The following is a 15978-nucleotide window of genomic DNA, read 5'->3' as shown; positions in this document are numbered from 1 at the left end:
AACCGTGTCCGGCCCATCTCCCGTGCATCCATCCTCATACCTTCCTCTCCCTCCAAGAACCATGATATGGACCCCACTTATCTCCCCGCCAGCCTCCATATTCAAAGGATCATCCTCCGCCATTTCCGCCAATTCCAGCATGATTCCACCACCAAACACATCTTCCCTTCAACGCCCCCCCCCCCCACCGCCCCCCACACTGGTGGCATTCCGCAGGGATAGTTCCCTGCAGGACACCCTGGTCCACTCTTCCATCACCCCATACACCTCAACCCCCTCACATGGCACCTTCCCATGCAACCACAGAAGGTGCAACACCTGCCCCTTTACTTCCCCCCTCCTCACCATCCAAGGGCCCAAACATTCCTTTCAAATGAAGCAGCGCTTCACATCTACTGCATTCGCTGCTCCCAATGTGGTCTCCTGTACATTGGAGAGACCAGACACAGACTGGATGACTGCGAGTAGCAATGGAACAATGTATGACACAACAATTGGGTCTAGAGGAGGTGTGAATGGCTCTACATCAATACATTATATCCAAAAGCAAATAGCGTTAATAATGGACAGCAGAAGGAGGGGAAATTAAACAATAAGGACAATTAATCAAACTGGGGCAAGTGTTTTGATATAATATTGTAAGTCCAGTCGGCTGAAAAGTGCAAAGTCAGAGGATGAGTTGCTGATACTCCCGCTTTTGTTGCAGTTCATTGAAATGTGGCAGAGCATGAGCGAGATTGAGAATTTAAACGTGGACTGACCCGAATTTCAGCGCGACACCTAACAACTGACTGTTGGTACCAATATTCATTACAACCCCACCGACTCCCACAGCTACCTCGGCCACAGCTCCTCACACCCTGCGCCCTGTAAGGACTCCATCCCATTCTCTCAGTTCCTTCGCCTCCATCGTATCTGTTCCGATGATGCCACTTTCCAAAACAACACTTCTGACATGTCTTCCTTCTTCCTTAACCAAAGTTTCCCACCCACTCTGGTTGACAGGCCCCTCAACCGTGTCCGACCCATCTCCTGCGCCTCTGCCCTCACATCTTCCTCTCCCAATCAGAACCATAATAGGGGCCCCCTTCTCCTCACTTTTCACCCCACCAGCCTCTGCATTCAAAGGATCATCCTCCACCATTTCCACCAACTCCAATATGATGCCACCACCAAACACATCTTCCCTTCAATCCACCCCACCCCGTTGGCATTCTGTAGGGACTGTTCCCTCCGGGACACCCTGGTGCACTCCTCCATCACCTCAATCCCCTCCCACGGCACATTCCCATGCAGCCACAGAAGATGCAACACCTGCTCCTTTACCTCCTCCCTCCTTGACATCCAAGGGCCCAAACACTCCATTCAGGTGAAGCAATATTTCACTTGCACTTTCCTCAATATGGTCTACTGCGTTTGTTGCTCCCAACACAGTCTCCTCTACATTGGAGAGACCAAGCGCAGACTGGGTGACCGCTTTGCTGAACACCTTCGGTCTGTCCGCAGGCATGACCCAGACCTTCCTGCCGCTTGCCATTTCAACACACCACCTTTCTCTCATGCCCACATGTCCATCCTTGGCCTGCTGCAATGTTCCCGTGAAGCCCGACACAAACTGGAGGAAAAGCACCTCATCTTCCGATTAGGCATGTTACAACTATACAGACTTAACATTGAGTTCAACAACTTCAGCTCATGAACTCTTTCCTCCATCCACACCCCTTTTTGATCCCACTGTTTTCAAAAAAAAGTTTTAAATTTTTATATATACATTTATTCTCCTCACCTATTTCTGTTATTATATTTTAAATGTATTTCCATTCATTGTTTTATCCCCCTTCTTAGCTTCTTTTGATATTTTCACCCACACCATCCCCTCCACCCACCCCTACTAGGGCCATCTGTCACTTGCTCATTTTGCTTTCTACTCTTAATGTCACCATTAGTACCTCCTTTAGTTAATAGCACCACCGTCAACACCCCTTCAACCTTTTGTTTTTGACATCTTTTGCAATCTTTCCTTTGCCTCCACCTATCACTGGCCCTCTATCCAGCTTCACCTGTCCCATACTCCTTAAACAGTATATGTTTCTACTTCTCTTTAGTTCTGAAGAAGGGTCATCTGGACTTGAAACTTAATTCTGTCTTTCTCTCCACAGATGCTGTCAGACCTGCTGAGTTTTTCCAGCAATTTTGGTTTGTGTTTTGGATTTCCAGCATCCACAGTATTTTGCTTTTAACAGAATGCTGAAGTTGCTCAAAGCAGCCACATGGTGCGCATTTTCTCTCATCAGATTAGGGAAGGTCACATTGAGAACAGATAGCGAGAGAAATGCAAGTAAATTGTTGTTTCACCTGGAAGGAAAATTTGGAGCCTCAGATGTGAGGAGGCAAAAGATAAAATCCATGTTTTGCTACTTATGTGTTGCAGTCACCCCTGAGCCTATCCCCATTTGTTGGTGTCGCTGGCTCACTGGCCTCAGTTGCATATTCCCTGCCCCTCCAGGCCCTTGGGGTACATGTTGGGCAATGCAATTTACATTAGAGATACATGTAAACATTGTGTCACTACATGTCACATCTTATGAAATGTGTATGCTATGTGGAATCACAGGCCAACATAAGTTAAGGCAGGGAACAACACGAAGTTTTAATTAATTCATATGACATTTCAAATGTTAGCATTATAACAATCATTGCACTGGATCGAGCAGCGATAAATTCAATGCATGCGCAGCAAAATATCTGTTGATTTTATCCTATATTTGACATCCGAGATTTAGAAGATCATTCATGGAATCCTTTAGGTTTTTGCAGGAGCTTCTGTATTTCCGAAGCTTGCAGATATCTTCCGATGGAATGGCTTCAACCCACGACTTGGCATCAAATAAATACTGCATCCTGCAGGTGAAGGTAAGAATTAGAGATTTCACAAAGGTTAGCAGAGTAATCTCCTCGAGGAACAGAGAATTCTGCTGAAAGTTGGACAGATCAATGGAAAAGCTCTGATCCCTCATCACAAGTCAGAAATTCTTCTGATGCAACACACAGACTAGTCTTTATTGGGGGGAAATGAAATATACTATTGGATTTATCAAGAAATGATAACTAAGACAAGGCATTGAAGTGAAGACTTAGATTTTTGTATTACTGCCCGATTGAGAGTGTGCATGATTAATTCCGGTTTCTCCTTTGTAAGTGATAAGCTCATGGTTCCTCACACCATATTTTTATATTTTATATTGACAGGCATTTATTTCCCTTTCCTAGTTGCCCTGTGAATTTGACAGTAATGGACCTGCTAAGTTGTGCTGACAGTGTCGCATAAGGTGGGAGTTGCTGCGTGAACCATTGAAAAAAGTTGCCTTACTTTCCATCTCTGTCACTGGTTGTCCCATCTTGCCCCATGACCAGGTATTCTTCACCCCCTTTCAGCTGAAACTGGCAGGATTTCTGAATTAGGAAATGCCTGACGTCACTTGCTTTAACACCATCGTCCTTATCTATTTTTTGGGGGGTGCAATTGAAGGGAAAGTTGTTACATCATAGTAATTCCAGAAAGACTCAATCAGGACTAAAAAGCACTGATTGCTTATTGCTATCCACACCAACACCACCCACCCCAGCACCCCGGCCCTACCCCCAAACCCTTACTATTCCCAGAACCCCAGCAGTAGGGGCACTAGGTCATTTTTATCAATTGCATATGACAATTTTAACAACTGAGAAGCGTTAACTGAAGGTTAACTGGTTGAGGCATCCACCATCTGATAAAGCTCGCTCTTGCAGTCAGGACAATAGGATATTACTCCGACTGTTATTTCAAAACTGTTTCTCAGCAACATCAGCATCAGCAAAAAATCCCCTTTCAAAAAGACACTTACTGCTCATTTTGAAAAGCTCAGTGATAGACACCTGGTAGTTGTCAAAGGATCCAGCTGTGGTTATGTTCACAACTCTGACTCTATAAGCTGAAAGGCAATTCCCAGAAAAAAAATAAGTTAGAAATGTCGCTAGATACTGACTTTTTCACAATGTTTTGGTGAAATTCTCCCTCCTCTTTCAGATAGCCTTAACCAGCAGGGCAGGGAATTTCCAGGTGTTTGCTCTAATGACAGAGGAACAGAATTGCTCTGGAACGGTGTCTGCGCCGTGCCTGTCAAAGAACAATCCACCTCATTGCCATTCCCTCGCCCACTCCCTGTAATCCTGCACATTCTGCTGCTTTGGATAATCATCATTTTGTTCTCTTAAATTCCTCAATTGATCCTACCCCCATCAAAATATCAGGGAGCACATTCCAGATCTTAGCTGCTCACCTACATCAAAAAAATAAAATATATCCGCTTGGATCCATTGCTTTATTTTAGTTTAACAATTAACTTAAATATCTGTACTTTAGTTCATACAGTCTCATCAGTGGGAACATTGTTTTCCCCTGTCGACTTTGTCCAGACTATTCTTGATTTTGAATACCTCTATCAAATCTGCTTTCAGCATTCTCTTCCCCAGGGGAAAGAGTCCCAACTTCTCCAATACACCTACCTGTGTGAAATTACTCATGCCTGGACCCTTTCTAAAATCTTTTCTGCAGTCTCCGCAATGTCTTTGCATATCTCCTGATGCGTGGAGCCCAGAAATGGATGAAATACTCCAGTCAAGGCCTAATTAGTCTTTTGTACAATTTTAAATGACAGCCTTGCTCTTTGCCTCTGTTAATTTAGCCAGTGACACTGTTTGCTCTATTGACTCCTTTCTTTGTCATTCGTGCCATTGTCACTGACATGGACACAGATCCTTCTGCTCCCAAAACCCCTTTGCAATTCCATCTATTACCTCATTTGCCACTCCACATTCTTCCTGCCACAATGAATAACCTCACACTTTATTACTTTGAACCACATCTGTCCTTGTCTGCCCATTCCACCAGGTTACATCCTTTTTGAAGTTCTGAACGATCCTCCTCCCAGTTTACAATGCTTCCAAGTTTTCTATCATTCAGAACTGATGAAAGTGTGACCATGGCCTGGGAGAGCAAGGAACCCAAGAGCAACATCTGAGAAACCCCATTATAAACATTCCTCTCATACGAGAAGCAACAATTCACCACCACTCTTTGCTGTATTCTGTAACTCAACCATTTTTGTATCCATGTAGCTACTGCCCCTTTTATTCCACAAACAATAACTTTGCTCACATGTTTGTTCTGTGGCCCTGCATCAAATGTCTTTGGGAGCCCATGTACACGACATCAACAGCATTGCTCTCGTAGACCCTATTTGCTGGTTGTTCAAAAAACTCCAGGGAGATGGTTAAACACAATTTTGTCTTAACAGTTTCATGCCGGATTTCCTTAACTAACCTGTGTTTGCCCAAGTGACTAATAACTTTGTTCACAAATATTGTTTCTAGCTGCTTCCCCACCACTGAAGTTCACCCAACTGGCCTGAAGCTAATGAGCTTATTTTTACATCTCCTTTTGAACAGGGGCACAGCATTTATAATTCTTCACTCCTACTGCATCACGGAAGACTGGAAAATTATGGCCACTGTCCCAGAAATTTTCACTCCCACTTCCCTCAGTATCTTTAGATGCATTTCATCTGGTCCTGGTGCCATCTTGAAATGGAAACGGCCTATCCAATAGCTCCTCCTTAACAATAATTACAGCCGTACATAAGCCCCCTTTTCTGCCCCTTAGTCGGCTCCATTTTTTCCTCCTTTTACCATACTTTGAACAATCATTTGCCTATAGAAGACTCCAGAAATCACTTATATATTAGCTGCCATTCTCTATTCATACTCCTCCTTTGGTTCCCTTATTTGCTTTTTTCATTTCTCATCTGACCTTTCTATATTCAGCCCAGTTTTCTGATGTATTATCCCATCATCACACCTTTTATCCTTCATCTCCTTCGTCATCCATGTTGCTCTGGATTTGCTTGTTCTGCCTTTCTGCTTCTTGGGAATATAACTGTGACTGTGCCCATACTATGTTTTCTTTTTAGGTAAACATTTGTTTAGTTCCTGATTTCCTGCCAACCTTCAATACCAGTTTAGCTGGCACAGATCCACTCTGGTATTTCCGTTTTTTTTAATTCATACATGAGACGGTGGCTTCGCTGGCTGGGCCAGCACTTATTGCCCAATCCTAAATGCTCTTGAGAAGATGGTGGTGAGCTGCCTTCTTGAAGTGTTGCAATCCACGTGGCGTAGGTACACCCACAGTGCTGTTAGGAAGGGAGTCCCAGGATATTGACCCAGCGACAGTGAAGGAATGGCGACATATTTCCAAGTCAGGATGGTGAGTGACTTGGAAGGGAACTTCCAGGTGGTGGTGTTCCCATGTGTCTGTGGCCCTTGTTCTTCTAGATGGTAATGATTGTGGATTTGGAAAGTGCTGCCTAAGCAGCCTTAGTGAATTCCTGCAGTGCATCTTGTAGATGGTACACACTGTTGTCACTGTGTGTTGCTGGTGGAGGGAACGAATGTTTGTGGATGAGGTGCCAATCAAGTGGGCTGCTTAATCCTGGATGGTGTCAAGCTTCTCAGTTGTAATCGAGCTTCAATCATCCAGGCAAGTGGGGAGTATTCCATCACACTTGTGCTGTGTAGAGGGTGGACAGGCTTTGGGGAATGAGGAGTTGAGTTACTCATCGCAGGATTCCTAGCCTCTGACCAGCTCTTGTAACCACAGTATTTATATGGCTAGTCTAATTCAGTTTCTGGTCAATGATAAACCCCAGGATGTTGATCGTGGGGGATTCAGTGTTGGTAATGCCATTGAACAATGGGGTGATGGTTAGACTCGCTCTTGTTGAAGATTGTCATTGTCTGACTCTTACGTGGTGCAGATGTTACTTGCTACTTGTCACCCCAAACCTGGATATTGTCCAGGCCTTGCTGCATTTGGACATGGACTGCTTTAGTATCTGAGGTGTCACGAATGGTGCTGAACATTGTGCAATCATCAGCAAACATCCCCACTTCTGACCTTATGATGGAAGGAAGGGTCATTGGATGAAGCAGCTGAAGATGGTTGGGCCGAGGACACTAACGTGAGGAACTCCCTGCAGTGATGTCCTGGATCTGAGTTGATTGACCTCTGACAACCACAACCATCTTCCTTTGTGCTAGGGATGATTCCAACCAGCGGAGACTTTTCCCCCTAATTCCCACTGACTTCAGTTTTGCTAGGGCTCCTTGATGTCACACTCGATCAAATGCTGTCTTGATGTCAAGGGCAGTCACTCTCACCTCACCTTGGGAGTTCAGCTCTTTTGTCCATGTTTGAGCGAAGACTGTAATAAAGTCAGGATCTAAGTGGCCCTGGCGGAAACGAAACTGGGCATTAGTGAGCAGCTTATTGCTAAGCAAGTACCGCTTGATGGCCCTGTTGATGACCCCTTCCATTACTTTACTGATGATCGAGAGTAGACTGATGGGGCGATAATTAGCCAGCTTGGATTTGCTCTGCTTTTTGTGTACAGGAAATACCTGGGCAATTTTCCACATAGCCGGGGTGACGTCAGTGTTGTAGGTGTACTGGACCAGCTTGGCTAGGGGTGCGGCAAGCGCTGGAACACACATTTTCAGTACTATTGTTGGAATATTGTCAGAGCCCATACCCTTTGCATTATCTAATGCCTTCAGCTGTTTCTTGATATTGTGTTGAGTGAATCCAATTGGCTGAACACTGGCACCTGTGTTGCTGAGGACCTCCGGGCGAGGCCAAGGTGAATCATCCACTTGGCACTTCTGGCTGAAGATTGTAGCAAGTGCTTCATCCTTATCTTTTGCACTAATGTGCTTGGCTTCTCCATCATTGAGGATGGGGATACTTGTGGAGCATCCTCCTCCAGTGAGTTGTTTAATTGTCATCCACGACTGGATGTGGCAGGGCTACAGAAATTAGATCTGATCCGTTTGTTGTGGGATCGCTTAGCTCTGTCTATCACTTGCTGCTTATGCTGTTTGGCAAACAAGTAGTCCTGTGTTATAGCTTCACCAGGTTGACACCTCATTTTAGGTATGCCTGTTGCTACTCCTGGCATGCCCTCCTGCACTCTTCATTGAACCAGGTTTGATCCACTGGCTTGATAGTAATGTTAGTATGGGGGACATGCCAGGCCATGAGGTTACAGATTGTGTTCAAGTACAATTCTGCTGCTGCTGATGGCCCACAGTGCTTCATGGGTTTCCAGCCTTGAGTTGCTAGATCTGTCCTAATTCTATTCCACTTAGCATGGCAGGAGTTCCATACGTGGAGATGAGACTAACTACCCTTGACATCTAGGCTGCATTTTGCCGAATGTGACATCAAGGAGCCCTAACAAAACTGGAGTCAATAGGAATCAGAAAGGAAAACTCTCCACCAAACAAGTGCCAGACAATGACTATCGCCCCTTGACATCCAAAGGCATTAACTGTTGCTGAATCCTGATACATGAACAAGTTTGAGGCCAGCCGTAAAAATACAATGGCTCCAAGAACACAGGTCAGAGGCTGGGAATTGTGTGAAGAGTAACTCATCTCCTGACTCCCCAAAGCCTGTCCACCATCTATAAGGCACAAGTCAGGAGCGTGATGGAATACTCCCCACTTACCTGGGTAAGTGCAGCTCCAACAACAAGAAGCTCGATACCATGCAGGGCAAGGCAGCCCACTTGAATGCATCCCACCCACAACCTTAAACATTCATTCCCTCCACCACTAACGCAGCAGTGTGTACCATCTACAAGATGCACTGCAGCAACTTACCAAGGCTCCTTCATCAGCACCTTCCAACCTGTGATCTCTACGATCTAGGAGGACAAGGGCAGCAGACACATGCAGAAACCACCACCCGGAAGTTCCCCTTCAACTCACTCACCATCCTGATTTGGAAATATGTCACCCTTCCTTCATTGTCACTGGGTCAAAATCCCAGAATTCTGTCCCTAATAGCACTGTGGGTGTACCTACACCACATGGACTGCAGCGGTTCAAGAAATTCACCATTCTTTGAGACTGTTGCTACAGAATGTCGTCCTATGTCTTTCCCTTCAAGTGTTTTTGATCATTCCCCTTAACTGATCAATGCCTTTGAACTGAGCCAACTCCTTATGATGGAAAGGGATAAACCTGGGCTGCTGATTCACTGTCATCCATACCAGGTAATCATTGTTGGTTCATGATCCAATGGAATGAGAACTTCAACAGACACCAGGTTTGGCACTTACCATAATCCACAATCGGACTGTAGCAAGCAAAATCAATCCGAGCTGATCCATTCATTTCATTGGTCAAGACGTGGTTAATTCGGGGGCAGGCACCTGTTATAAAGTGTTTATCAAAGGGGTTATTCCATGGTTAACAACATAATGCAAATGGTGTTTCTAACTAATGGGAGAAAAGTGATTAAATTAGCTGGAAAATGGCATGAATATGGATAGATGGACAGACAGATGGATGGAATGTGACAGATGCTGCAAATCTAGAATAAAAGCAAAAAACCTTCCAAACATTCAATACGGCCACAGCGTCTGTGAAGAAGGAACCCAGTTCATATTTTACTGCCCTGACCATTCAACAGAACACAGCAATCAATATATTAACAGGTAGGTTGATAGATAGTTCAGTAGATTGAAAGAGATAGATAGGGAGAAACAGATATGTGAGAGAGAGCGAGGGTGAGAGTGAAAGAGAGACAGAGATATGCAGATAAGTAAATAAATATCTATCTTAATAAATAGATGAGTAACATTATGTCTGTTGTAAGTAGATATAAATATAGAGATAGAAATACTAATACATAACTATAGTCAAACATATTCCCATTGCACCACTCCAGCATAATACTAGTTGATCTGCTCATATGAAATAAGGTTATTTATTATTTTGTTGGAACTCGTTCACGTCGCCTAGGCAAATCCAATGGATGTCAATACAGGTGACAGGGATCTTTTAATAAAAGCTTTCCCCTCACATTCTGCTTCAGAAATTCCAGCCTGAAAACCCCTTTGTACATCCTCTGGTTTAGACATTTGCATAGACTAAACATATGGAAAATGTCTTGCTTATCGATTTGGGAGGTTCATTCTGCTGATCAGCCTGGTCTCTCACTCTGCCTCCCAGTGTCAGGCTCTGAGCCATCTCTCTGGAACTAGGAATGCTCTGTCATTAAGCCAAACAAATGTGTAACACTTCTGGAGAACAATTGCCACCATCTCCAGGCTGCTGCATTGAGCTCCTGGACCATTTTAAGCTCCCTCTCCTGCATCGTATGATCATTGCATGGTTTAACATTTCACTTGCCAAAACTTAATTTCCATTGGCAACCTGCTCTCAGCTACTCAACCTCAAAAGTGTGCCCTGAGACAACACAGTCAGGGAGAAAGAGGGGAGAGTTATTCGAACGGGAATCTTATTTCTAGTTCAGTCCTTTGTATACGACATACCTTCAGCACAAATGCACACTTCATTGTCACAGAGCTTTGAGATCATTGCATTCCGTTCAGGGATGCTATAAGACACAGTACATCTCACACCTAAAGACACAGCAAAGAGATAGACACAAATTCATGCAATTGTTTCATCCTGCACCCAAAACCACATGTCACACATTATAATGATAATTACCTGTCTTAGTGCTACTGATTATTGGAGCAATATTGGATAGGGCAATGCAAAGAACAGCATCTTTGTGCCATAGGATCACTTGCATTCAGCTGAGAGACGGACACAGTCTAAACCTAATGATCGATCCAAATGGCAGCACACACACTCCCTCAGACTGCATTGTTGTGGCAGCCTGGACTTTGTGCTCAAGATCCTGGAGATGCCATTGACCTGACCATCTCCTGGATTCGGAGGCAAGGTTTGAACCCAATGAGACACAATTAAACAGGGTAATAGAGAATTCACAAATGTTTCAAAGACATTTAAATCAAATAAACACATCTGGAAACTGTAGCCATGAGAATGTACACATAACATAACATAATTGCCAAGCGCCTCCCCTTCCCATCACTCAGTATTTCAACTTGATCGTGTACAATCGGGGAATGATACAGCACAGAAGGAGGCCATTCATACCTGTGCTGGCCCTTTGAAAGAGTTATCCTATTAAGTCAACTCGCTTACTCTTTCACCAAATCTCAGAAGTGTTTCTCCTTTCCAATTTTTATTCCAAATCCCTTATGCAATTTGCTATTAAATCAGCCTCCACCACCATTCCAGTCTGTTTTCTGAATCATGACAACTCACTATGTTAATAAAGAAATTACCTTGTGGCCGCTCTGCTTTTTTTTTCAAATTGACATCGCTGCCATCTTGTCACTGACCTTTCTGCCTGTGGAAACCATTTCTCCTTATTCACTCCATCAAGCCCCTTCATGATTGTGAACTCCTCTACAACATCTCCCTCCTTCTACTCCAAGGAGAACTCTAAGTAGAGTGCCCTGTACAATCAACAACCATAACCGTAGGGATAGAGTGTAATTAGCACTGATTTTTGGGGGACCATCACAAGTTTCTCAGAGCCTCAAGATAATGTACCCTAGTCATTGTGCCCCATACATAGACCAAGTAATTTAGTAAGTTTGATTGACGCTGGATGTTACGGTAGACAGCGAAATGGGGACACAACTCTCCACTTTGCCATTTAGATTGGGCCGACCAAACTTAAAGAAAGCTCTCACATACTTGGATTATAGAAATCATACAGAGTGGCGATTGCTGGCTGCACCATGCCCATTGGAACAATCTGCTTGGTGGAAAACACGACACACTCTTTCTCCTCACGGACCTGGAGAAGAACAGAAAAAAAAAATCATAGCAATGAAAAGCAGGACCAAAAGTGTGTTCAATTGATGCAAAATGAAGGAGATTCTTAGTTTCAGAATGTCACGTTGTGTTATATAAAAATGAATAGGCAGGAAAAGATATCAGTTGTAAAACGAAAACATAATTGTTGTTTTCAGAAAATGAAATAAAATACTGAAATGGAAATCATTGCTTCCACTCCAACTTGAGGTGGCATTAAAAATAAAGTCCAGGTCAGGGGGATAGAACACAAAGTTTCATGATGAGGTCTCAGAAATGGCCCTCGGGATGAGGAATTTCACTTAAATAGGAAGGCTGTAAAAGCTGGGGTTCCTCCCCTTAAAGAAGAGGATATTAAGGGGAGATTTAATAAAGCTGTTTGAAATTAGGAAAGGATTTGACAGAGTTTCCACTGATAAGAGATATGCTGACCAAGGAACATGGTTTAAGTTAATTCCCTCTACAAAACAGGGGAGATGAGGAAATGTTTATATCCAATAGTGAAATTTACCAAAAAAAATATATGAACGTGTATTGGGTAGTTGTAGGGCCATGGGAAAGAAGCAGTGGAGAGAAAGTGAATGAAATAGCAAGGAATAGAAATAGGTGATGATATACCTGATCGCTGAATGCAAGAAAAGGAAACCAGAGCAGACTTTTCCATTTACCTTTCTGGAATGTGCTACAGCAACATAACTTTACATGTAAAACTGGCATTGGGAAATGTGGATTTTAATTGGCGTGTTTCACATTTCATTCCATTAATCACTTATTAAAATTAATTATTAGTGTAATTCACAAAATAAACAATACCGTCTCCAGATAAAGTAACACCCTTCCATCCTTCAAATCATAGTGATCGATGTATCGATCGACGCCGTTCTTCAGCTGAAAGCAAATCAGAAAATATGTTTAGGGGTGTCTACCTGCATTATCAGCAACATAACATTTAACCGCAAAAGGTTTAAATGATGGTTCAAGATTAACGAAGAGCAGGCAGCATGTCACATTCATCAATAAAAAGGTTCAACTTTGCACTTAATGATCACTGCAACTATGGGAGAGCAGTCTCACAGACTGGACAGGCAACAGCCTGACATAGCCATACTCATGGAATCATAGTTCACAGCCAATGCCCCAGAGACCACCATCACCATCCCTGGGTTTGTTCTGTCCCACCAGCAGAACAGACTCAGCAGATGTGGCAGAACAGTGGGATACAGTTGGGACGGAGCTGACCTGGGAGTTCCGAACACTGACACAGGACCCCGTGAAGTCTCGTGACATCAGGTGAAAAATGGGTAAGGAAACATCCTGCTTATTACCACCTATCCCTTCCCAAGCACCACCTGCCCACCCTCAGGTGATGACTCAGTGTTCCTCTGTGTTGAATATCACTTGGAGAAAACACTGCTGGTGACAAATGTGCAGTATGTACTCTGGGTGGGGGAACTTCAATATCCATCACCAAGACTAGCTCTGTAGCGCCACTATTGAGAGAGCTGGCCAAGTCCTAAAGGACATAGCTGATTCACTGGGTCTGCAGCAGATGGTGATGGAATGGACAAGAGGGGAAAACATACTTCACCTCATCCTTACCAGCCTGCCTGCCGCAGATGCATCTGTCCATCACAGTATCGGTAGGAGTGACCACTGCATGGTTATTGTGGAGATGAAGTCCCACCTTCACATTGAGGATGCCCTCCATCGTGTTGTGTGGCGCTGCCAGTGTACTAAATGGCATTGATTTCAAACAGATTTATCACATCTTGGCATTCACGAGGTGCTGTGGGCCATCAGCAGCAGAAGAATTGTACTCAAACACAACCTGTAGCCTCAAAGACTGGCATATCCTCCACTCTACCCTTACCATCAAGCCAGCGAATCAAACCTGGTTCAATGAAGAGTGCAGGAGGGCATGTAAGGAGCAGCACCAGGCATACCTAAAAATGAGGTGTCAACCCAGTGAAGCTACTACACAAGGTATTTGCATGCAAGACAGTATAAGCAGAAAGTGATAGAGCCATCCAATTCCAGAGAGAAAGGATCAGATCTAAGCTCTGCAGTCCTGTCACATTCAGTCATGAATGGTGGTGGAGAATTGAAAAACTCACTGGAGGAGAAGGCTGCACAAATATTCCCATCCTCAATGATGGAGGAGCCCAGTACATCAGAGCAAAAGATAAGGCTGAATCATTTGCTATGATCTTCAGCCAGAAGTGCCGAGTGGATGATCCATTTCGACCCCCTCCGGTCCCCAGCATCACAGATGCCAGACTTCAACCAATTCAATTCACTCCATGTGACATCAAGATACGGCTGAAGGCATTGGATGCTGTAAAGGCTATCGGCCCTACCAATATTCCAGCAATAGCACTGAAGACTTGTGCTCCAGAACTTGCAGCACCCGTGGCCAAGCTGAGTCAGTACATCTGAATTAATCCCGACCCACACAGTCCAACCCACATCCGAATTATCCAGGCCTATATCCATTTTAAACCCAACCCACATCCAAGTTAAACCACACCCACATCCAATTTAAATCGTGCCCATTTCTTCTTAAATACGCCCAACTTCTGATTTAAGCCACACTCACTCATGCCATAAGCCGAACCCACAGCCAATCTAACTCACGTCCATATCTGAATTAAGACCCACCCACATCTTTCTTAAATGACACCCAATTACGATTTAATCCATGCCCCCTTCAGAATTCAGCCAGACAGGCTGATACCTGCCCACATCCATCTCAAGGCACTCCCCCATCCCCATTCAGACCTACCCACGTGGCTCTGTCAATACACTCCCACAAGCCAAAAATGGGAAGATAATAGCCCATTTTCCATCTCTAAAATGCAGATTATTTTCTCACTTGCACTCTTTGGCCACAGTTATTGCAAGCCTAAAGGCTCATCTCCTCGCAGCAGCAAAAGCTTTCTCTTTTGCAACAAGCAAGCAGTTTTTTTCGCTACCCGCAACATGGAAAATTGCCCAGGTACTTCCTGTACACACTATAAAGAAGAAATCTGACCCAGCTAATTGCCACCCCATCATCAATACAGTAATGGAAGGGGTCTTCGACAGTGCTATCAAGTGATACTTGCTTAGCAATAATCTGCTCACTGATGCCCAGTTTGTGTTTCGCCAGGGCCATCTTGACCTCATTACAGCCTTGGTTCAAACCTGGACAAAAGAGCAGAACTCTTGAGGTGAGAGTGACTGCCCTTGACATCAAGGTTGCATTTGACCAAGTGTGGTATCAAAGAGCCTGAGCAAAACTGGAGTCAAAGGGAATCGGGGGAAAACTCTCCACTGGTTGGAGTCATCCCCAGCACAAAGAAGATGGTTGTGGTTATGGAGATCAGTCATCTCACCTCTTCATCACTGCAGGAGTTCCTCAGGGTAGTGCCCTCGGCCCTACCATCTTCAGCTGCTTCATCAATGACCTTCCTTGAATCATAAGGTCAGAAGTGGGGATGTTCGCTTGGGTTGGCATGTGGCAAGTAACATTCACACTACACAAATGCCAGGCAATAATCAGCTTCAACACAAGAGATTCTAACCATCGCCCCTTAACATGGAATGACATTACCTTCACTAACCCTAACCCTAACCCCCACTATCAACATCCTGGGGCTTACCATTCACCAGGAAGCAGCTCACCATGGCCTTCTCAAGGGCAATTAAAGATGGGAAATAAATACTGGCCTAGCCAGGGATGCCCACATCCCATGGGCAATTATAAGGGAAAAAAAGACAATGAAGCTGGGGTAACAGGGTTGAATTTCCCCAAAGGTGTCCTTGACCCTCCGTTGCATTTGACAGATCGGTGCTAGTTCTGAATAAACCTCCCCTAGAGAACACTGTTCATGAACTCTACTCCCCTCGCTTCCTTGCCAATTCACGCCCTACTCTCTTTAGCCATCACATCCTCTCCTACCCAGTCACCTCACCATTTCTTCTTACCTACCCATTCTTCTCTCCTCCCCAATATTATCCTTCCTCCTGAATCCTTTTCTTCCTTTAATTTCCTGCCCTTCTTCTCTGACAGAGTTTTCTTCTACAGCTCTTGCCTTCAACTTCTATTCCTTCTTGTCTCAAAGTCCCCAGCATCATCCCTCCTCTACCCCTCCACACATTCCCTACTGCCAACACTCCTGCTCCTTAACCCTT

At 44.3% G+C, this 15978-nt stretch overlaps 1 protein-coding gene across 1 annotated transcript in view; it reads right to left on the bottom strand.

Annotated features, from left to right (window-relative positions):
• Nucleotides 1–2759: 2759 nt before the first annotated feature.
• LOC121291210 (complement C4-like) overlaps nt 2760–15978 on the bottom strand; it is a 209586-nt gene continuing 196367 nt past the window's right edge. The window contains exons 35-41 of the mRNA XM_041212296.1: nt 12619–12693; nt 11686–11788; nt 10440–10529; nt 9222–9314; nt 3885–3971; nt 3371–3503; nt 2760–2901 (exon numbers count right to left, since the gene is read on the bottom strand). Coding sequence (XP_041068230.1) covers nt 2760–2901; nt 3371–3503; nt 3885–3971; nt 9222–9314; nt 10440–10529; nt 11686–11788; nt 12619–12693 — 723 coding nt within the window. The remainder of the gene's footprint in view (nt 2902–3370; nt 3504–3884; nt 3972–9221; nt 9315–10439; nt 10530–11685; nt 11789–12618; nt 12694–15978) is intronic.

The sequence above is a fragment of the Carcharodon carcharias genome, chromosome 19 (assembly GCF_017639515.1).
Source record: "Carcharodon carcharias isolate sCarCar2 chromosome 19, sCarCar2.pri, whole genome shotgun sequence".
Lineage (NCBI taxonomy): Eukaryota > Metazoa > Chordata > Chondrichthyes > Lamniformes > Lamnidae > Carcharodon > Carcharodon carcharias.
Note: the sequence above shows the minus strand (reverse complement) of the source record. Positions and strands in the feature narration are given on the sequence as shown.